The following is a 24,207-nucleotide window of genomic DNA, read 5'->3' on the forward strand; positions in this document are numbered from 1 at the left end:
CTGTCTACTCCTTAGAGGTCAGAGGTCGCTGGGTTAACTGTCACGTACAAACTACGACCTCACAAAGAGTCTTTAAGCCTGTTATCACCCGCTGAGGGTTTGCGTGTGTGTGCATATGTTCACTCGGGAGCGATCCTCCCGTGATTGCTCATGAGACAGCAGAATTCAATGTGAGTGACACTGCACTTCCTTTTCTTTACATGTATGCAAGTTTAAAAGTAAATACAATTTTAAATCAGCATCAAACAGTTAAGTTTCCACCATGCGTGCGTTTTCATCTGCACCTCGCTGAGTCATTGTCAATAAAACGGTAATACAACAACCACGTCGGCCAGATGGAGTGAATTTATAACCGCTGTTTCCGCTTCATCGTTATTGTGCTCAGTGTTATGATTGACAGCACAGTTAGTTTCGTGGTGAGCAGGAATATATTTGCCTACTGTATCCGATAGCTGCTTATTTCTACAAGGGCTCTCAAATATATTCAATCCCCATATGTAAAGACTTTACCATCTTGACAGTAGCTTGTGTAAATCACTTCAGAGATGCAAAATAGAAGTAATAAAAGCTAGCAGTAAGAGCTACAAACCAAAACGACCAAATGTTTTTGTCCATGTGAGCTTCTAAGTCAATTTCGCCCACAAAAAAAAGCTATCCTCTTCTGTTTTATTTGAGTGGATCATATTTAAACAAAGGTCAACAAAACAGTTTTTGCATATTAGTTCCACCTCTTCCCGCCGCCTATCCCTATAGACAAGAGGCCTGAGCTTGAGATGTAATTTGCCAGCTGAGTCACCCTCTTCTTTTCCATTAACCCCCTCCTCCTGCGTTCTGTGTTTGGTTTAAGGGATATAAATCTCCTCCGCTGGCCTTTGTGGAGTGATTTAGGAGACAGTGGGTCGTCTCTCTCCTGGAGAGTAGAGGTGCAGCCAGGAAGTAGCCGAAATGGGGGATACGTATGAGAGAGAAAGAGAATAAAAGATACATTCAGGAAGAAAGTAAAACAAAAAAGAGTGGTAAAGTGAGAGAAAATATTGTTAAAAAAAATAGCAAAAGAGACTCTTTCCTTATGTGCTGATCCTGAAATTGCAGGTCATTGTCATTGTGAACAATCACATGGAAGGAGTGTAGGTTTATCTGAAGGCGTTATTGCACAATATGGACTGACTCATTTTGATTTTTTTTGTTTGTTATTAAAATGCACAAAAGATCATTCACTTTCTGTGAAGCTAGGTGTATGATTCAACAAATACCAGGAAAGATCATACCTGACAATGCCTGGGTTTTAACCCAGTGCAACAATGTGGCTCATTGATGTGTTTGTGGACAACAATGGCGCTCGATGGCACAGAATTAGCTGAATCAGGCTTTGGCAACACAGCTAGTGGGATCAATACATTGTTGGTTTGTTGCCCTGTTGGTTACCGAACATTTGGTCTTTGGTCTAACGAAATGATAGTACATCGCCAGCCTTATTATTTGATGTTGATAGCAAGGATTTATGATTTAACCCTTGAAAATGAACGTCTTTGTCCAGTTGAGCTTTACCTGTCTGCCACTCATTGTGATGAGACAAGCAGTTGTGTCTGAATGGTGACAGAGCAATTACCATAAGTGTCACACAAGTCTGTTGGTAGAACGATGACAAGTGCCTAATAGATGTGCAAACACTCCAGTGAAAGAGGCTGCGAAGAGGGAAGGAGCGAGATACAACCATCCTTTGTGAGTATGTAGGCCTCTTGTGAAAAATAAAGATGAGACCAAGAAGTAATAAAAGAGTTGAAACAGGTTAAAAGAGAGGCAGGAGCAAGACGTGTAAACAGATACCTGACACTCCAGTGCTGCCTGTTAAGGGAATAATTCATGTACTAAATACACATCACTAAGCACACACACACATCCACATATACAGAACGTGCCTCCTGGAGGGAAGGTAACTCTCTCTCCTTTCACCTGTCTCTGTCTCTACACGTGTTGAGTAATGCAATAACAGTTGCTGCTGAATACGAAGAAGTGCTTAAATGTTTTCCAATAGGATGAAGCAAAACACGTTACATTGAAAACCAGACAGAACACACAACAATGTTTTTCCCCCTGCTGTTGTTTTGTTGAGCAGATGTTTTGCTTTGTGACCAAGTCTGTCTTTAGGTCTTTGTGGCAAACCATGTTGACCAAGCAAACATCAGAAAATGCACAACTGGCAGTGAAACTTCAAAATATTCAGTCTGGGAACTTGCAAAAGGAATTCAGAGCAGCTGAGTCAACGCAATACTCATACCAACACAGCCTTCACGCAGACTCACAATGGTTAGTTAAGAAAAACAAAAAACAAACAGCATCAGAACTGGAGACATTGTCTTCTTTATTTTCATGGGACTCGTCTGGTTGCAAAAATAATTGCAGATTGTTTGGAAGTCTATGAGACTCTACTCTACTTCTACTTATTTAGAGGGAGGGAGGGGGGAGGGAGAGAGGGAGGGAGGGAGGGAAGGAGGGATGGATGGATGGATGGATGAATGGATGGATGAATAGATAGATAGATAGATAGATAGACAGATAGATAGATAGATAGATAGATAGATAGATAGATAGATAGATAGATAGATAGATAGATAGATAGATAGATAGATAGATAGATAGATAGATAGATATGTCATGGTGTTCATTTCGTAAATTGTGGTTCCATTTCGAGTAAAAGAAATGGAGTGTGCCTTAGGGCGGGCTTACTGTGATTGACAGGTCGCAGCCGCTAGCGTCTCTCCTCCGCATTCCAACTACGATCACTTCAGTTTAACAGTTGACAAAAGCCGAGATGGCAAAGGCTCCATGATGGTGTCGGCCAAATCGCTGAGCTCTCGGCTTCTTAACGGCAGTCCACAAACCAATTGGTGGTGTCAGGACGACTACGTCCACTTCTTATATACAGTCTACGTCGTCGACACAGATGAGGAGCGAGCGCCACCACTACCAGATCTTCAGACTCGTAGTCAAGTCCCAGCAAGTGACATCACCTGAGACAAGTCATCAGACTTGTGTCTAAGATGGATGGATCCTGAGTTTCCTGGACTATATAATGACCCCGCAGGCCCATTTATTTTCATCCTGAAGCACTCTCTGCCATCGCTGTATTTAACCCGAGTGAGAAAATAGCAGCAGCATTTTTGACCGGCCAGAAGAAGGAGTGGCATTATGACGGTTTCAAATGGGGGTTTATGTAGTAACTTAGGGACAGAGGTGGTCAAAGGCTGACCATGTGGGGGAGGTGGGCTGACGGCAAAGAATGCTGGGAATGCCAGTCATGAGGTAGACTAGGGTTGGGCGGGGTTGATGTAGGCCTGGAGGTCAGCCGACGGGTCTGATCAGAGGTCCTGATGGCTTAAAAAGGACAGAAATGACAGCGTCGTTCTTCTCTGTGTTCAAACATTTGAACCAATGAGGTTTTTTTTACTCGTCTGGCTTCAATTAGATTGCTTATACTTCTTGTAAAGAATTTAGGGGCTTGTTTACCAAAAGTAATTTGCTAGCACTCCTTACATGCATATCTCAAATAGAGGCAGTGTCGCGTTTCACAAATAACTGTCACTCACAAATTGCAGCTAATTTGCGAGTCTCTGGCAGGGCTCTGGCATGTGGCCGTGCATGGGCTACAAGTGGTGTTTCTTTGCATTCGTAAAATGTGTCGACATTAAAGGCAGATGGAAATGATCTCACGCAGCAAAACTGGTGAAACAGTCCAGAACTATAGTGTGACGCAACATTGACATTCTGGAGCGCTTGGATGGGATCAAACTGGGGTAAAGGGTGTGGTAGTATTGTATTTTTGAAGTGAATGTCTCTGATTACATCTACAATCGCAAATAAAAGCAAACATGTCGGCATCCGAGAAAACTGGAGTTAAAATGTAGCTTTCCCCCCCAAACCCCTCCCATCTCTCCACTTGATGCCCGCCCCTCCCCCGTCATAAAGCAGCCCTCACCTTCTTTTTCTTTTTTTTCGAGCCGCCCAACCTGTCCCAGGGAGAGTCTCCTCTGTGGTGTCATCTTTCAGGGCTTTCCTGAAGGAGTTTGGGCTGATGGGAATGGAGCCTGAGTTGTCCATTAGTTAGATTAGCAGCTCTGTGGGGAGGCTCTGGTTCCCTCTCCCCTGGCCGGGACAAACAAAGCTCCGGCTCGCCTGCCATTGTCCGGCTGTCAGTCGGAGCTGGTTGTGACCAGAAAAAGGACCCAGATCCGACTGATAAGGTGCTGTGAGCCAGACGCTGCGTGATTTACTTGTTAACACACCGTTCCTATCATGTAAAAATGTCTGGGAAATTGTACTTTCTGATAATTATTCTTATAATAATCCTTTTTGCTGGGATGTAGGTATATAACTCGGTCTGTTGAGGGATTTCCGTGTAACTCTTTTTCAGAATTGTTTGCCAACATGCAATATACTGGGGAGGGTTTGTCAATGTGACCAAATGTGAATCTACCTATTTGCGGTCTTAACATCATCGTCTCTTAAAGATGAACTTCACGGCCTGCTGATGAAACTATGTGCATGTCATTGACCCTGCTCTCTCTCTCTCCGTTTCCCGTCTGCCACTCCACTCTTCATCTGTCCACTAAAAAGGAAAAAGTTCATCTTTAAATGAAAGGGATGCAAATCGTAGAGGCACACGATATAAGGATCTGATAGCACTGTGGCAGGCTGCTTCACTGAGCATAAAACATGCTGGGTCAGTTTTTAAGATGGACTCACTGCCTCCTGGCTGACACCAGATCTGTACTATGAGAGTGGTAGAAATCCAAACTTGTCGAAATGTCAAACTGTTCCTTCAGAGGGAAAAAACTGATCACCATTGTACCCTCATGTATGCTAAGGCATTTTCTTGTATTCCAAATAGCTTTTTAAGTTCCTCTTCTCTCTTCTCTCTGTCTTTTTCAGACTTTGGAGAAAAATGGACAAATCTCCAGCATGACCAGTCTGAATGGACAGTCAGAGGACAACACGCTGACAGAAGGTGTGTGTGTGTGTGTGTGTGTGTGTGTGTGTGTGTGTGTGTGTGTGTGTGTGTGTGTGTGTGTGTGTGTGTGTGCGTGCGTCCCGTCAAGGCTGTTTATTTACAGTGTGTGACTTTGGGTGATGTTCCTGTAGTTAGGTAGGTAAGAGATGTTTGTGTGTGTTTGTGTCTGGGAATGTGTACTGTTTCTTCAGCAGTGGCCAAAGGTAAGCTTGTTTGTGTGGGGTCGGTTGTCAGTCTGTGTGTGTGCAGATTCTTGTCTGCAGTTGTCTTGATGGCTTTGCAAGATTTACTTGATCCTCAACTAAGCCCTTTGTCAACACATGGGGAACACCTACATGGGCTTTTCACACGCACACACACACACACACACACACACACACACACACACACACACACACACACACACACACACACAGACACATACCAACATACTTTTATTGCCCTGTTTTCCTCATTATTCCTTGACTCATCAAGTGATTGCATGTAAATCTCTACTTGCATACATAAACCTGTTTTTTCTATTTGTACTTAGTCTTGATGCTGCACTTCAGTACAGATGTAGAAAGATTTAGATTTTGTATGTAAACATCTGCAGAAATATCACAAAATTCCTTTTCCATGTGCTTGTGCTGTTGTTTACGGTCCAATTTGCAACTAAAGCTGCAAGACTGCAGTTAGAGTTGATTTTTCACAAGTAACTAGTTTAAATTTCACAGCAATAAAAAGCGAACTCCTCATCAGACGATAGCCGGTGGATTCCCTGATTGCTTTTCGGTCAATGCGTCCCGCCTCATTTGCTCTGCACACAGACTTTTTACCTGCATTCAACTAAAGCCTGCTCGAACATAAATGATGAATTCTACTTAACTACAAACATAAAACAGAACATTTCCAGTCCCAAAATGTTGTCCCATTGCCTACAGATTCTGCATATGGATGCACAATGTTCATAGAGATTATAATCCTAATTAATGAACACAAACGTTAGCCTCATTTGTCTCGTTGTTTAGTAGACTAGTCAAAACTTTGTTGTTTTATAGTGGAAACATTTAAAGACGGCTATCTTTGGTCTTGTCGATGACGTTTTTAAATCAGTAACCTGATATAATCATTAACTAGAAATTAACTGGCCAAAATGGTTTTCTGTGACTTAAATAAACATGTGCATCAAGCTGCTCTGTCCACACCCAGCAGCACCCTCCTACCTCCAGAGCTACGTTTGTTTATTTTCTATAGTGTCTCCCTCAATCTGGCAGGGCTGTAGGGTCCTGTACACCCTCCCTAAATATTTAGCAGGCCATGACCCGAGCCCCGCACAAAGCAACCTGCACATTTCATAATATGTTATGGCCCAGGGGAAGGGGTAACCCAACACTACTTAAAACACTGAGATATGTCACATACCACTCCGTCAAGTAACCTATTTAATAAGCTATTTAATGAAGCGATTCTGTCCGTTTATAGAGTAACCCAATACCTTCTTCAGAGCAGAGATACGGAGCATGGGAGTTGATGCGGCATGCGGACTAACGGAGAGTAATTTGGTTGTTGAAATTGTTGCTTCTGTGGACATATACTGTAAGTTAATTAGTAACGTGGAAGGATATCGAACAGAATAGAGGGGGTCAGGAATTCACAGAACTTGTGCGCTGACGGATACTCAAGTAAAGGCTGCAGAACAAGTCGTATTGTCTTCAAGTCAATGTTATCAAACCTTTTGAACACACATACGTCTCATTTTTCTTGCACAGTTCACACTCTTCTTCTTGCCTCAACATTTATTTTTCTTCTTCTGAGTTGATAATGTGGCACTTCATGATAAGAGCTGATTGTGGATCTGCTGAGATCCGTTTAGCTATAACACATATAGTCACATGCAGACTACTTGATAATCTACCCGATCAAACTGGGAACTGAGTGGACCCTTGTGGTCTGAACTGACCTACGAATGAACCAGCCGGCTGACGCATCGAACCTGGCGCTATTATATGCAGAAGGACTAAAAACTGGAGACAAATAACAGAAAACAACTGAAGTTGTGTAAATAATGTCAAGGCTAGAGTTTAAATGAAAGCAGGGGAGTGAAAGGAAGGGAGATCCACTTTCGAGAAAAAGAGAAAAGATAGTGAAGTGGAAGGTATGGAGGGGTCCCAGCACTCCTCTACCTCTTGTTCAGCCTGATAAGGACAGCAATGCATTGTGGGAGACAGGAAGGGAAGAGGAATCTCTCTGATAACAACGAAAAATAACAAAAGACAGGCTGCACATCAAAAGACTGACGCATGAGCAAACACGCACTGACGTGCACACACAGGCATACACAAACACACACGCACACACATGCATGCACAGGCGTACACAAACACACAACCATAATCTTGCTCTATCGGGTATACGAGAGTGTTTTCAGTTTTAGTGCAACCCGATGGTGAAACGCCACACCCAGACCCATCACACACCAACTTAACATGACGGTCTTGTTTAGAGGGGTGTTGCAATTTACTTAAAAAAAACAATACCTGTTGGTTTGGTGCTTTTTTTAGATCTACATTTTATTGGAAGGAAGTAAAAGGTTCTGGAAAAACTCATAATAGTGGACTCTGCTGCAGACTTTAATGGCCATTTTCTAGAAGGAAAGTCAATAAGTTTAAATCCAGTTTGTGCAAAAAGTGAACCGCGGGTTTGCTGCAGCTAAAATCTGTGACTCTATGATCTGTCATGAAATGTTTAATTCAATTACAGAAAGTATTTGTTTAGAATGGTATCAAAGTACGTAGATGGTGTGGAGTTACGGTCACCAGTGCGTCCGTCAGCAATCGATCCTTTTTGCGAATCCAAACAGTAAGTCTGCTTGCTGTCAGTTTTGCATAAAAATGACGAACAATTTGGCTGAGATGTTGTTCGAACCCCATTCTTTAAGACTTTTCTTCACATCCTTTCAGTGCCAGATGGGCTGAGAAAGCCCAGGCAGGAAAGCTCAGGCTTAGGAATGCAGAGTTTACAGCGAGTTATTAGACAGAGAGAAATTGAGTAAATAATACATGGAAGCAGAGTTTGAGAGGAAATGTTTCTTTCATCAAGACAAGAGAGAGGCAAGCAAAGAGCAGGAGAAAGGATGCTTTTAAATAGAGAAAGATATAGAGAGAAAGCCATTAACTCAGTGGTACAGCCATGTGGCATCCGTCTATAACAAAGTGCATCATTCCTACCCTTAAATCAAAATGAGGCATATTGTCACTTTTTGGTGTACACACGCAAAGCATGTGTTATTAAAGAAACCATGGTAATCTTTTAAGACCGTTTCATTCGTAACGGCAAGATTTGTTGTGTTGCTGTTTTGCATCCATGTAGATGTGCGTACCTCAGCCTGCATGTGTGTTTTGGGTTGCTAGTTTTAGGGGTGTGGGCGCATGAGGTGCAGTGGGAGCCCAAAGACTGACATCATAGCTGATGTAACTCACTGGCTGGAGTGTTGACGGCCCCTCCCAGATGGCCCCCAGGCTTTAAGAGAGGACAGATGAAGTTTTCTGGAAGGTTTGAGAGTGAGAGAGAATGCTGACTGTGTTGGTGTGTTCCTGTGCGCACTGCAGTTAGTGTTTGTGCGGAGCAACGCTGGATATCCTTCATAGGTCCAATCCTGTTTTTTTGCTTGTTTCATTTTGTTTAGGGGATCAGATGTGTGTGATTCACCATATTAAATGAATTTATTGAGTTTATTCATTGAAAATGTGTCAGAACTGTAAGTTGTTGCTTCAAAAGAAGAACAAAGAACATCTGCTGCTCGCTTTACTTCACAAGCTTTAGCACATTAGTGCATCAAATAAAACGTCTTGACACTGAGTTTCTCGGTCATATTATTAGAAACTGAATCCCTTTAGCTTTTTCAGTCTCTGGAACTTGTGTTCACATTCTGTAGATGAATCAATAATATTATTCAATGCAGACGTGTTAATCATTAATGAAATCAAGTCGGAGTGGCTGAAACGTTTTGTACTGTGTCAAATTGTACTACATACTACAGCAGTCCAAGTGTGTCAAAAAGTCAGACCGATCCCAGGTGTGTCATGAGTTGTGAGAAATGATTCGCCGTCTGCTACAGTTTTATTTCTTTTTTGGTTACAGGTGTTAACTTTTACAAGTTGAACATATTGCAGGCTGTGTGTGCCTGTGTGTGTGCCTGTGTGTGTGCCTGTGTGTGTGCCTGTGTGTGTGCCTGTGTGTGTGCCTGTGTGTGCGCGTGCCCGTGATAGACTTACTCAGGCTCGTGGGACATTTGTAGCCATGTTGCCAAAACGTTCATCATGCTTGTGGAAGGGACCTCTCCCTTCACTTAAGCTCTGTCGGGTCTCTGCCAATAAGTACAGTCATCATAACGCGATCCAGCCGCCTGCATTGTTCCTTTTGGGTTTTTGCCTCTTTCACATTCCAACCGACAATACTCATTACAGGTCTCCTGTTAGGATGTTCATGTGCGTCTTTTTCTACTGTAGTCAAACTAGTGGGAGGAACTACTTTGTCCCTGGTTTGTACTGTATTTTGTGCAGATGCTGATCCATCAACTTGGTGCGAGACATCAGAATGGTTTCCTCCCCTCAGTGATGATCCCAGAGGAAAGTGTTAGGGAGGCAGAGTTTTAGATTGGAGTGCTTAAAAGGCCCGCAGTCCCTCAAGATTCATCATTGTCCAGTCAGTTGTTCAATTATGCTCATTAGTGCAGCATATTTTATTCATTCCTTTGTTATGAAGTGGCAGCTTGAAGGATACACTTCAGGGCAAGAGGGCAAAGAAGAACTCTATTAGAAAGCTGTCGTTTGTCAACTGCTGTCTCATCCTCTAAACTGATCAGACAGAAAACCTTTTTTTCCCTCCTGCTCAAACACAATGGGCAGCTCTTAGTGTTTCTGGTAATACAAGCAACCTCAACGACATTTTCGCTTTGTAAATCAAGCTTGAGTAAGTTGTGTCTGACCACAACATCGAAAATCACCAGAGCAGCTGATGGCAAGTCAGCTGACTGCACCCACCAAAACACTGACGGCCAACTGTCTCATATACTAATGAATGGTCTCTTTACCAAACATACACCTCCCCTCCACCTCAGGCAGCGTAAGTGTTCATGTCATGAATTTAACATTAATTCACTTGTGTTTTGCTCTACAGCTTATTGTTGTAGCTTTTACACAGCCTCGTAACATATATTATGATATATGTGTTTGAACTGATCCCTCCTACCAAAAATATTTGTGCTGTTGGTTCTGGTCATACAAGTCAAGCCTGCAGCTCTGGTGTGTTAAACTTGGGCACAGCACTGTTTTGAGCTAAATGCTACTGTCAGAATGCTAACTTATCTTATATGGAGTGCGGCCCTGTTGCAACCAAATCATTTAGGATGACTAAACTAAATGTAAAAGTCTTTGGCGTATCAGAAGGAGTGCCTCAGGTACAGTGGGCCTAAAATTACAGTAATAAGGTCAAACTCATGGTAGGCTCCCACCAGGGCTCTCAGACCCCCCAGGACCCTCTCGTCTCTGCAGGCGCTCCTCTCTCATCTTTCCCGGCATCAGGGAACCTAATCTCTCCCTCCTCAAACCCTGACCTCCCCCAGGCACACGGTGGATTGAGAGAATGGATGAGGAATGTCACTGACCCCCCCCCCCCCCACACACACACACACACACCTCCTTCCCCTCCTCCTCCTCCTTTAATGCCGTTATGGCCCCTGATACAGTGCAGCAAGTATCCAAATACTATTATCATTCAGTTTTACCTTGGACCTAAGGATCAAATATTCTTTATAGAAGTGCCAAGAATGTGTCAGTGAGGTGAGGTGTTTCACTTGTCTCCAATGCAACGATTAAGTCTAAACGTCTTGGTGCTGATACTGGATACTTCAGTGATCTTCCTTGTTCCGCCCTGTCTTAAGTTACCCACAGTTGTTTCTAGAAAAGCCTCAAAACAAGTACTTTTGTTGTGGAAACAACTTCAATTACTCGGTTGGTTTACATCCTCTGACCTTTGCCAGGGAGGAAAAATATCTTATAAACATTTTGTTGTGATTAATTGACTTGTTAAGATGAACCATTTTTGAGTGTAGATGAAGCACACATTATTGGATCGCTGCCAAATCCTAAGCAGAGCCATACAAATGACTACGGTGAGGAAGATGGATAAGAAGCCAGGAAGAGCATGAAAGATAAGAGCAATTGTTCTCACGAAGCCCAGCTGGGGATGGAGTGGGAATGAGATGAGCCACTGTTTGGGCCGGCCAGTTTCTACTATTTGATAAAATGCTTCCATCCGGACTACATATGAACACACAAACTTTTGAAACGTGCATTTGTTTGGATCTCATGGAACCAGCAAGTTGACAAACTGATAATTCCTTTTCATTCATCTCTTTGCTGTCACACTCGATCCAAAGCCTTTTCAACACCAGGAGGGACTTCTTTAGATCTACACGTCCCCGTTCTCACAATTCAGTCTGTACTGTATGACTCGACCTTGCATAACAACAACTGGAATGCCAAATTGCGTACAGATATTTCAGGAATGCAAGTATAACAGATGGTAAAACTTGCTAAACATAGCCCTCTAGAAGAAATGCTACTCTCCACTTAAACATAAAATAACAGTTTTGGTCGTGGGATTTAAAATAGACGGCCATGAAGACCATCAGAAACAGAAGCTCATGTATTTGCTCAAGTTCATTTGTTTCCAGTTGCGCGCAAGATTAGATTGATTTCATCCAACGAACACCTTCTGCGTGAATGCTGAAAGCTGTAAACATGACTCTCCATTGTTTTCCAGCAAAACTAAACAAAAAAAAATGGTCACGAAATTCTCAAACTTGAGACGTCACATCTGCAGTGTTCATCTCATCACATTATGTGCAGGAATAATGTCAGCAAGAAAAAAAGACGGAAGGGTTGAAAGAATGAAGTAAAGATCGAGGAAACGGGAAAAAGGAAGAGGAAGCAGTGATGTCAAGAAATGACTGCGTTTCCTGCCCGACATTCTTATCCATCCCTCCGGCGCACACCAGGGCTGGGGTGGGGTCTCAAGAGGATAGAAGAGACAGCGGGGAAAGTAGTGGATTCTGGAGAAGGATTAAAGACGACTGGGGGTTGGATTCTGGAGATAAAAACCAAGTTGTGAAAGGAGCGAAACGGGATATAAAAATGGAGAAGAAAGGAGAGGTGGTGAATGAAAAATCTCTCTGATCTCGGCCAGTTTCACACACTCACGGCCCTCATTTCCCTTTCCTCCAATTATTTCAACATCATCCTATCCAGTTCTTGGAAGAGTACGGGGCGTTTACTTCTCTGCTGTCCGATGATGTCATTCACTTCTTTACAGGCTGCAGAAAGCCCCTCCGCCCCGCACCTCAACCCCCCACTCGCCCGGCCATTGAAGACCCCTCCTCAAACATTCCTGAACTGCAGACACGTTTTCTGATTTACTGAGATATGAAGGGCGTCACCGTCCCAGACGCGGCGCTGTGTTATCCTGACTGGACTAAGGTTTAAATACAAAATAAGTTCTCATTCTTTGATTGTTGTGATGGAAATATATTGAATTAAATGAGCTTTTATCCTTAATTATTTTTTTTGTTTGTCATTCCTTATTATTATTTCCTTCAAGTAACTTCAAGGTTAAAATCCCACTCGGCCCGACAGCGTCATATGTAATTATGCATCAGCTAGTTTTAGCTCTTAATTTAAGTTTTATAATGTTCACATTGCGTGAAATAATCAATTAACCATTTATGTGATTTCTCAAAGCAAAACTGTAAAACTCTGAGGTTCCAGCTTCACATATGTGATTGTTTTATTGCTTTCTTGGTCTCATATGATATTGAATTGAATACATTCTGGCATTTATGTCCCAATGGGCTCTGGGAACTTGTGATGGGCGTTTTATGAAATGTTAGCTGCAGCTCACTTGAATTGTGGGTTAAAGTTTCAAATGATCCTGGCCTGGCGGGTTTGGGGTTAATTATATTAGAAAATTACGTTATTGGTTTATAGTTTTCAGTCAGCATGAAGACATTTTTTCTCAGCAGAATAAAGTCAGAGCTGTTTTTTATTCTCATAGGATTTGTGGACAATAAATATTTTAAAGAGAATGCCAGCCTTGTCCTCTGACTCCGCATTGAACCATATGGATGTCTTTCCCATAGAGCTCAGTGTAGCCTGAAGCTGTGCCGAAATTAAAATAGTTTCGTATGTATAGAAGTCCAGGAATGTGACTGATGTGAGTGAGTCATATGAAGGAAGTTGGGGAGAGAAAGAAAGATGTGGGCCGACCCAACAGAGGTACTCTCATCAAACTTTGAATTCCCTTTGGTCTGACTCACTGTCCACTCAGCGTAATTTACAGCAATGTCATATTGGTGATTATGTAGTATAGTCCACTAAGTGAAATGCCCACCAGATGAGTCATCGCAACAACAAAAAGCCTCACTGGTGTGTCAGAATCACATTCTAAGTGGATGACTGTGATCAAATGAAGGGGTCTTTCATGATATACCCATGAGATGTAACTCTTAACATACCAATGTTAGGATATAATTTGCAAAAGTAAAGAAAACGTTTATTCCTTATGTTATGAAGATTCACTTTATGGAGCTTTGCATTGACCATATTATATCTCTAAAGCTGTTTTCTTTCCTTCCTCCCTCCTTCTCACTTCTGTCAGCTCAGATAAAAACCATGCAGCCTTGCATTCATGTGCACGGGTCTCTGTATTAACGACTCGCATTTCAATGGTTCTGAAGAAACTATCTAGTGTAAAGAAAAAATGCAACGATTTGTTTCACCCAGATTGTTGTCTTGTTATGGACTGATTGTTTTTTAAGTTGTCGTCTTTGCACCACAGAAATGGAGAAAATATGCAGTCAAAGAGTTTCATAAACTAAGAAAATGAAGAAAAAGATGCTGTACATGCCGCTGGTTGTCCTGTTGTTTGCCAAAAACACTGCCAACCTATCAATAATCTAACATCTGGAGCTGATACTTGTTTGATTATATGCTTGTTGTCAACAATTTCCCTATGAATACTTTGCCCAAAGTTAAAAGTATAACACACTTTTATTGAGGGGGGCTTGCAGACAGTACTTGATTACTGCTGTTATCACCCGTTTGGGATCCTTCTGGATGGAATTCACACATTCCTCTGGGACAATGCTGAAGTGTGACAGATCTGATTATGCTGGTATTTACCTGAGGATTTATCTGCATTCCTTCTCGTCCCCCCTCCCGAGACAAAAGCCGAATTAAATGTGTCTGCATTGGCGTAATTGAGAGGGGCCTATTAACATTCACAAGGGGCAGGCGGCAACTCAATGGCACCGCGGTCCATGTTGGGTTTAGGCCCTGGGTTTGAACTTTGCCTCATAAAGGGCTATATATTGGGGACTATACCGTGAAGTAACAAATACTCTGTTTTAAATCCTGCTTTGGGAACTCAATTAGTATAGGATATATACTTTATTCATCCTCGCAATGTGGTTGTGGCAGCAGCAAGCAGTTACATAGAAGACATTTAAGAAAATGAAATCATAAAAGTGCAAAAATGCAAAGTATGTGAAGTGTGTGAATATAGTATATATTATATGAAGTGTGCACATATAGTACATACAATGAGTCTGAAAAAAAATTCAGATGTAAAAATCCCAAATTACAAAGTAACATCTTGAAATCCTCTCTGGTTTTTCCTCTGTCAACATTCCTCCACATGTCCAGTGACAAGAGCCATGTGATGCGGGGGAGAGCCTGGTGGCCTCCTGCAAAGGGGGAGTGCAGGGGAGAGGGGTGTGGTGGCTGCTTAACACTGTTTTTCATTTGGTGTTCCAAAAAAAAGTCTGTGAGAAAACAACAAATTTGAGGAAACACATGGGCTTTAAGGCCAGAGAAAGAGACTGTAGCAGCAATGTGTATGAGTTTGTGCGTATGAAATAGCGTGAGACAATAGTTGCTGTGGAGGGATGGTTGGCAAATGCATTCGAGATAAATCACATGATGAGATCCAGTCATCGAGGCTGGACAGTGAGGTCTGAGGGGTTGGGGGGGAGGGAGCGTGGGAGGGAGGGGGAGGCTCATTCAGAACAGCTGAAGAAAGGAGAGGGAGGTGGGAGGAAGAGGGAGGCAGGGGTGGTCCTAACATGACATGTGTGTCAGTCTGTTGAAATGTGTGTGGATTCCTCTCTTCTGTTCATACTGGCTGAGCAGCGCTGCAAGAGAGAGGGAGACACACAGCTCCTGCCTTCAGACGAGTGAAGACGGAGCCAAGAAGCAAATCTCACAGACTTATCTGAGTGTGCACAGAAGTGAAGGAAGACAAGAGAGGGACCAATTTTAGAGATATATTTTTAAATATCACATTTTTTTAAAAATACTTTTGTTTTGTAAGTTTTTGAAGAAAGGCTTTTTGGACTTTTACAAATGCTTGGAACGATAACACTAACGGGTAAGAAAAATCATTCAATGTGGTCTCATTAATTAATTATATGTTTTAACAGTTTAGACTTAGTTTTAACTTTGCAGAAAAAAAGACTGCTCTGTTGTGCCAGTTGGATCTGTTTGGTTGAAACTGGTTGTTTATGCAAGATGTGTCTGAAACCAAAATCATTGGTTTCTCCTCACACAAATGAGTAGAGCTGAGGGCATTGTTGTGCTGAGGGTGTGGTTAATTAGCATTGTGGTTTGTAGTTGTTCTGGCTTGGGTGGGTGATGGTTTTACTGTGGCCACTGCAGAGCCTCCTTGTGTAGAAAGTCTTTGGAGTGCTGTAGTTTTTTTTAAAATTTGATCAACTTTTATTTAACCCTGTTCTGAGCGTAACTTCAAAGGTGTATCATCAAGTGTTCTTTCATCATTCTTGTGCATCACTAGCAGCTTTTCAGCATGTGTGCAGGAAAACATCCCCCTTTTTCACTGCCTTTCCCAGTGGCCCTGTAGTAAAAACCTGTTTATCGACTGAGAGATATCCCAGTGTGCCTTCTCCGTGTGAAGTATACATCTTCTACTACCACCAAACGTATTAATGGGAAATTCATTTCACAAGGTGACAGCTGCCAGATAACAAAAAGATGCATTTATAGGATCCTTTTGAACGCCTGCTTTTAGCTCACATCCCTGTCTCAGCCAGCTCCCTGTGTCCCGTCATGTGAAGCATTTCATTAGAGTGGGATCCTAATTCCCAGCGGGGTTATTCAGCAGCTTAGCCACGAAGGGTTGGGAGGGAGGAAAAAGAGCGAATGAAAGGAGTTGCATGCCAATTCCAAGACCAATTCTTCTTAAGTTCATATCTGGAATTGATGGTTCAAATTGAACAGATCTGCAATGTTTTGCTTTGTGGTGACCTCAGGTTTTAGTTTCTTCCTATAAATGGGAAACCAAAGCACTGATACGAAGATAGATCTCTGTTTATTTTGCTGTGGACTAATTCACATTTAACCTTTACTTGACGTTAATGAGATAAGTGGTGCTACAGTGGGTGTTGTTAGTGCTGTTGATGGAGCCCTACGGAGCCCCGGAGAGACTTTGACCACACCTTTGCTCCAAAGAGGGAGCGCTGGTGTCTGTTGGGGGAGGTGTGGGGAGTCTCCTTGCCCTCTTTTTAACTGACTTCTTTTGTTTAAAGAGCTTCTGCTCCAGACGGTTAATTACAATACGATTTGCATATATTGAGCAAAGTTTGTAAATAGTGTCTTGAAACAATAGCTGCCATTCAGCTTCCCAACTGACCCCAACCCCCCCCCCCCTCACCCATACAACACACAAACACATACTAGTGCTAAAACGGCCACAACAGAAACATTATCCGATCTCACTGGAGACTGGAGCAGATTTAAATCGTTTTTTTGGGTGCGTTGCTCTCACACGCACACATAAACAAAGCGTATATTCAGCGAGGATAAGGATTTCAACTATGAATGTGTGTGTCAGAGATATGTAACACCCCCCAAAGTAAGAAAGGGCTTCGCCCCAAGGGCAGAGACCCTGCCCCCTCAACGCCATCCCTTCATCTCCTAACTGTCCCCTCCTCGCCCCCTGTAGCCTCACTCCTCACACTCACATTCTGACTAGTACAGTTGTTATTCAAAACGCCCACCCTCCTTCACCACACATCAACCCCCTGACCCCCTCACACACAAACCAAATCAAGCTAGGGATGTTAACCAGTTCTGTTGCAGTAAAAAAAAAAAAAAACTTGGGCTGGGAAACAAAGATCAAATAGACGACAGAGATGCCAGTAGTCTGTTAAATCAACATGGTCCCTGTTTTATTATCCATGTAGATACACATGGCCTCGTCTGGCTTTCTAACAGCCGGACCCCTACCACACACACACACACACACACACACACACACACACACACACACAGACGTCTTCCTTCGAAAGCTTTTTACTGCATCAGAACTTTATTGACTCCAGTTTAGAGGAGCTGGTTTAATTATTCACACACAAATTTGCTGTTTTTGCATATTTGAGATTAAATAATTGTTGTGCTCATGTTTTATATGACACAAACATAGATCTGGCATTTGTTGTTCTTCCGGTTATACTTTGTGTGATAGGACCCTGAAAATAACACCTATGTGAGGGATAGCCCACTGCCATGTGACAATGTTGTATTTTGTAAATCACACAGGCTTCTTTTTTTTATTTGTATGTTAACACTAGTTTGGTAATGTCAGCAAACTTCTCCAAAGCTGCAGCGCGTCTTGATAATAGGAAAGTTGACCACCCCCCTTCCTTTTATTTTCAGAGGCCAGAGCGGGTTTGAATGCTATTGTGTTTGTATGAGTAGTGTGAGTCTTGGGATGGGGGTGGGTCCCCATCCATCCTGCTGTTGTGGAATTTGGGTCAAGGAGATTGGGACTTTTTTATTTTAAGGAGGGGTAGTAGTAGAGGCCTGCATTGTTTAGTTTGAATACTACATGGGCACAGCTGAGACACAGGCAAACGAAACCCCAAAAAACATTCCTCTGGTATTTAAATTCAGGTTTAGAGCATCCGAAAATAATTTTCCCAAACACAGAGTGAACAGCATAGCTCACATTCCACTCAAGTCAAATCTATACATAAGACATGGGCGTGCCCTCACTAATCACATTAGGGTATGCAAGCATGTGTTTATTTTAACATACAAATTAAGTGTGAAAGCCTGCTGTGTTTGGTGAGGTTCTTACCTAATTCCTAGGAATAATATTCTTTTCATTTTAAAGGTAAAATATTCTAGGAATGCAGAACTACTGAGTGAAGCGTCATGCCTATAATTTAGGAAAAGGATGTGGACAGATGTGGGCGCATAGTTTGACATTTTTGTGAGAGACCGAAACCAAGAGTCATCTTTCCCAGATTTATTTACAGCGTATTCAATTTTAATAGCAGACATCATGATGAAAATGGGATCAAATCCCTTGTTTTTACATGACATTTTTTTTTGTAAAAGAGGTACTTCCCACAGGTCTGTGGTTTTAGGGAGTGCATGTGCGTCTTTGTGTTTCCCAGTGTGTGTGTAATCGGGTAAGCTGATAGCTAGGTATTAAAAGTCCTGGGAATTTGTTTTGAGAGTCCAGGGGTATCAGATGTGAGGTTTTCCAGGCTGTAGTCGAAAGGCAGAGGAAGAAAGAAGAAAAGCTTTAAACACTTTCAGGTCGTCATCCCCCTACGCCTTCCTCTGTCAAAACACAGATACACATGGCAGGCAGACGGCTTGTGTGTGTGTGTCATATGTGTCTATTTGTCTTTAATCCCAGCTGATAAGACAACTCTTCTGTTGTCTTAGAGTTGTGCAACTACCTGTGAATTACCCACAGTAATGTTGGTGGCTTGGTTGTGTTGTAAGTCTGCTTTTGGTTCAATAGGCTACATATTTCCTCAAGCATTTTATTAATTGTGTAATATTTAATACAGAACTCCTATTGGGGATTTCTTTTATTCATTTCAATGCGTAAACTTGTATTTTTTTTTTACTTTAAAAAAAAATATAGCACAGGATTATCTGGGCAAAATTACAATCTAATTGTTTCATAATCATCAACTATTGAGTCCTCAAATACTAATCTGCTCAGGTGGTCAGGATCACAGCAAATCCTTTCTATACATCATTTCTGATTAAATGCAGATGGCAATGAGACACTTCTGTTTTTAATGGAGTTTTTCGTCCATTAAGCACAGCTATTTTCTATTGCTGTCCTAATCATTACCGAAATATGATACATTGCAAGTTACAAATTGTAGCTTTGGGCAAAGCATTTTTTAGATGTGAATATGAAGTAATATTTCTGTAACAAAGTAGGAGCTGTAAGTAGTAAAACTGAAGCGAGACAACTCATAAATATCTTTATCAAACTTCATCAAATACTTTTTTTTGTCATTTCAGTTGGCCAGCCTGATGGTGTGGCTCAGAAGGAGGAGGCTCCAGAGACGATGGACGCCATCCAGGGAGAAGTGGCTCCTCAAGTAAATGGCGAGAAAGTGGAGAAAGAGTCTCCTGACGCCAATGACATCTCGGCTGTTGAGGAAAAAGCAGCAGAGGAGAAACCCGAGGATGCCAGCGAAGTGGGCTTCAAGAAGATTTTCCGCTTTGTGGGCTTTAAGTTCACACTGAAGAAAGACAAAAGTGAGGAAAAAGATCCTGTGAAGCTATTGACAGTTAAAGATAAAGAAGAAGGACAGGAGGTTGGTGTGACTGATGAACCTACAAAGGAGGAAGAAGCTGCCACTGCCGAGGAGAAGAGTTCAACTGAAGAAAAGGAGGCTGATACAGAGGCATCTACTGCTGAGGCTGAAGCCAATGAAGCTGACAAAGCTGAAATCACTGACACCCCAGCTGAAGATACAACCACTGAAGCCGCTGATGAAGGAGCTGAGAAGGAAGGAGAGACCACCATGTCCCCCTTCAGGAAGCTCTTCAGTGGAGGACTTTTCTCTAACCTGAGAAAAAAAGCCAGCATCAAGAAGACAAAAGAGGAGGAAGACAAGGAGGCAGGTGTTGAGGAGACATCCAAGACAGAAGACGCTGCTGCTGCAGAAGAAAAGGAGGAGAAAGATGAGGTCACCCAAGAAACTAAGGAGGAGGCACCAGCAACTCCAGAGGAAGTGAAATCAGAGGGTACCCCAGAGCCAGAGGTCACTGTTGAAACCCCTGCTGCAGCAACTACTGATGAGACCAAACCAGAAGATGAAAAAGCAGAACCCAGTGCAGAAGAGGAGAAGACTCCAGCGGAGGTGACTACTGAGGCTGAGCTGCTATCATCACAAGAGAAGGTCAAGCCCCAGGGAAGCCCCCTGAAGAAGCTTTTCACTGGAGCTGGCTTAAAGAAGCTCTCAACTAAGAAGCAGAAGGCCAAGAAAGACACTGAGACGAAGCTCACTGAGTCTGGGGAGCAGGCGGCTGAGCAGCTTCAATCCTCCACTGAGTCGGCAGAAAATCCAAAAGCTGACAGTGGGCCCTCATCTCCCGAGGAGTCGGGAGAGCATGTCATCGCTGTGGAGATGACTCAGAATGAGTCTAGCCAAGAGACTGATGGGGAAGTTGCCTCTGATGGAGAGAAGAAAAAAGAGGGGATCATTGCCTGGTCCTCCTTCAAGAAACTAGTTACACCCAAGAAGCGTGTAAAAAGGTCTTCTGAAAGCGAAGATGAAGCCACAGGTGAGAAATCAGCAAAGTCAGCCACCCTGTCCTCTTCTGAGAGTGCCCCATTAGCAGACAAGAGTGTTGAGGAGGAGACCAAGGAGGATAAGCCAACCGAGGAAGAACCAAAGACTGAAAACACTGAGAAACTTGTCAGCAGCACAGAGGAGCCCAAAAAGAAAATGGACACATCGGTCTCCTGGGAGGCTCTAATGTGTATGGGTGGACCCAAAAAGAGAATGAGAAAGACCTCTGATTCTGACGATGAGGAGACCAAGGTTGAAGAGGAAACGGCAGCAGCAGCAGCAGTAGAAGGGGAGCAGGTTGGCAAAACTGAGGCTGCCATTGTTAGTTCCCAAACCATAGATAGTGATGGCGAAGTTGTTTCCTCCTCTGAACCTTTAAGTCCCAATCCGGAGAGAGAGTCCACTTGGGACACACTGAAACGCATGGTTATGCCAAAGAATAAGGCCAAAGTTGACGAAAAGCCTGAGGAGACTGCCGAACAAGTCCAGTCAGACAGTGAGGCGCCAAAAGACGAGTCGTCTTTCTCATTGAGAAAGCTCTTCCCCGGACGGAGAAAGAAGAAGGCGGAAAAACAAGCTTCCACTGACCAGGGTGAGGAGGACTCTGACACCCCAGCTGTGGTTCCTCTCTCAGAGTATGAAGACCAGGTTGAAGCTAAACAGGAAGCACCAGCAGAACCCGCTGAAGTCCAGATTCAGGTATCCACTGAAGATAGAGCTCCTTCCTGGATCCCAGCCGGTGTTGAAGATGGTGACGATAAACATGATCAGCTGAGTGACATTCCAGAGGAAGCGGAGAATGCTGCCACACCAAAGTCTATCGATACTGACATCGCAGAAGATGAAATTGAGGACAAGGATAATCTGTCTCTTGAAGTTCCTAAACGCACAGGGCGCAGACTGTCCACAGCTGAGGTAAAGCCTTTTGCTCCAGCTCCATCTGCAGAAACTACTCCTGTTCCTCAGGGACCAAAGCCAGAGAACGCAAAGGAGGCTATGGAGAGCTTGCAGGCCGAAATAAGTGAAATTCCACCCCAGACAAATGTGACTGTTGAAGATGTACCAGTAGAGGTAGCTTCGAATGAAACAGAGTATGAACCACCAACTGAGAATGCAGAGTCAAAGACATGTGGCATCCTGGAGCCACATGCTCGTGATGAAGCCATGGCTATCTGCACTGGCCTTGGAACCAAGGAGATTGCCAAAGTGGCTTTGGAGAAACCTGTGCTGCCCATCGTAGAGCCTGTGGCTGTGATCCGTGATAGTGTGATCACAGAGATGTCAGTAGAAGAGAAGTCCGAAAGTACAGAAGAGGCCATCGTTGAAGAAAATGCCATAATCAATGCCGTAGCACACCAAGTAGAAATCACCGAGCTCGGGTCTGTTGTTGAAAGTTTACAGAGTGACATGACAGCCGTTCAAGCAGCCAGCGAGAGCCATGAACCCGAGATTGAGAATATTGTAACTTTCAGCTCTGTTCAGGTGGAGTCTGAAATGATACAGCCTCCCACCATGAATTCTCTTAAGGATGTCACCAGAGGTGATCCCATTACACCAACACGTGAAACAGCTGTTTGCACACAGAGCGTAGAAGTCACTGAGTCATCTGTAGAAACCAAGGAGGTGACAATTGATGTGGAGCAGCTTGCTGCCACCGAAGAAAATACTGTAAAAGAGATACATCAATATGTGACTGCAGAGATAGCCCCTGCCATGTGTGAATCCACAATGAACGACATCACAAAGGAGACTGAGCCAATCATCCCTGGAGTTGTACCAAGTGACGAGGTTGTTGTCTCTGAAGCAGTGGTCCTTGTGGCGCCGGTCAGTGCTGCAGCATCAGACATGATTGCCATGGAAAATACATCTGAGGCAGTCGACGATGAATCCATCCAGGCGCAGGAAACTTCAGAGGAGGGTCAAGTTGAAGAGCATGTGGATGCCACAAAAACAGCAACGGCAGCGATCAGTGCAGTCACTGAGCAGTCCAGCAAAGATGTCGACCAGCAGACCAGTGAAATTGAGGCTCAGAGCATCATCATTGCCCAGGCCGTCATTCAGGATGCCGTGGATAAAGTTTCAGAAGATGAGCCTGAGTCGGAAAAGACCACCATCCCTACACCTGTCAAGGCTGTAGCAACAATAGAGGAAGAGATTGAGATCACCCCTGTTGTTATCACTGACACTCCTGTTGCTATTGCCTGCAAAGAACAATCATCAAAGTCAGCTCAGCTGCTCCATGTTGCCATGGAGGTCATTGACCAAATCCCAGTGGAGGTCACAAAGAGCCTTGATGACTGTGTAGAGGAGAAAAAGTCAGTGAAAGGGTTGCAGGAAGCTGTGGAGGTAAAAGTAAGTGAAGAAAGTGTAGTTGTGGAAGAAATTGAAGAGATAAAGGCAGAGAGTCAGACAGGTGAGGAGCTTGAACAGGTGAAGGAAGAACAGAGCAAAGAAGACGCAGAGGTTCAGGAATCAGATGTAAAAGAAACAACTGAGGAAGTGGAACCACAATCAGAGGCCTCATCAGAGCAGATCAAAGAGAAAGTTGAGATGCACATGCCAGTCCAAGTGGTCCTGCAGACAGCGCAGGTGTTTGAAGAGCCGTCAGTGGAAGAAGAGGCCGCGGTAGAGTTTAACTGCAACGGTTCTGTGGATGAAGACACCAACGTAAAGGTGAAGCGGGCTGCAACTGAAAGCAAACTCTCAACGGTGTCAGAAGAACCCCAAGCAGATGTTTCCGCCCCCAGCCAAGTCACAGAGGCAGAGACGCCAGAAACACCGTTGGGAAAGTGCGCTGAGGTGATGGCGCAGGTGATCGAGGTGATCGAGGAGGCCGTGAAGGAGATCGAGCCGGTGTCCACAGAGATCACAGCTGCATCATGAGCAGGTGAGACTGATCCAATTGGAGGTGACTTATTTATGTCAACGTTTTTTAATGTTAACATATCAAGATACAGGTAATCGAAGCGTAAAGTAAATGAAAAAAAGAGCTTTTTAGTATTTCAGTATTGTAAATTAGAGATGGCCCAGTACCACATGAAAAATGGTAGTTATTTTCAAATTCCTTTGTTGGACTATCAAACAATCTTTGTATAGTGGCTTTTTTGAGACTTCAATGGGCCCCACTTTTATTAGGGAGTAGGGGAGGGTATTTGCCCACTGACCAGATGAAAAAGCTTTTGTTCAGGGTATGAGTAACCAGGGGACCTTTGATATCAAAGTAGGAATGCCGCCGTTGACCCCTTTTTTGTAGGACGGGGTCTTAAAGGGAAGCGGTGTGTGAGGGGCAGATGAACTTGTGCTGAAAGACTGATTATGAATCCTCCGCTCCCTCCTCCTGTTTTCCTTCTATCACAGGCTCAGTATGGAGTCAAGAAACCATGTCGGAGTACGCATTTGTTAGACTCAATTACAAAAGCCTCAAAGGGCTCAAGCAGTGTGTTTCAGTTATTTTGACTGAATTATGTCTTTACTATGTAACGGTCAGTACATTTTTATGTGCAGCAAAGTTTTAGTGACGCACTGCTGT

At 43.3% G+C, this 24,207-nt stretch overlaps 1 protein-coding gene across 2 annotated transcripts in view; it reads left to right on the forward strand.

The window, feature by feature from the left end:
* The window catches only part of akap12b (A kinase (PRKA) anchor protein 12b), a 39,191-nt gene that overhangs the window by 12,022 nt on the left and 2,962 nt on the right, over window positions 1–24,207 (forward strand). The window contains exons 2-3 of one of the 2 annotated variants that reach the window (XM_068576769.1): window positions 4,930–5,005; window positions 19,399–23,565. In XM_068576769.1, coding sequence (XP_068432870.1) covers window positions 4,930–5,005; window positions 19,399–23,561 — 4,239 coding nt within the window. In that variant the 3' untranslated portion in view covers window positions 23,562–23,565. Of the gene's footprint in view, window positions 1–4,929; window positions 5,006–15,221; window positions 15,476–19,398; window positions 23,566–24,207 lie in introns of those variants that run through there. The other variant, XM_068576770.1, reaches the window with a different exon arrangement.

The sequence above is a fragment of the Clinocottus analis genome, unplaced genomic scaffold, assembly GCF_023055335.1.
Source record: "Clinocottus analis isolate CAN_PGR_092001 unplaced genomic scaffold, fCliAna1.0.p SCAF_15, whole genome shotgun sequence".
NCBI lineage: Eukaryota > Metazoa > Chordata > Actinopteri > Perciformes > Cottidae > Clinocottus > Clinocottus analis.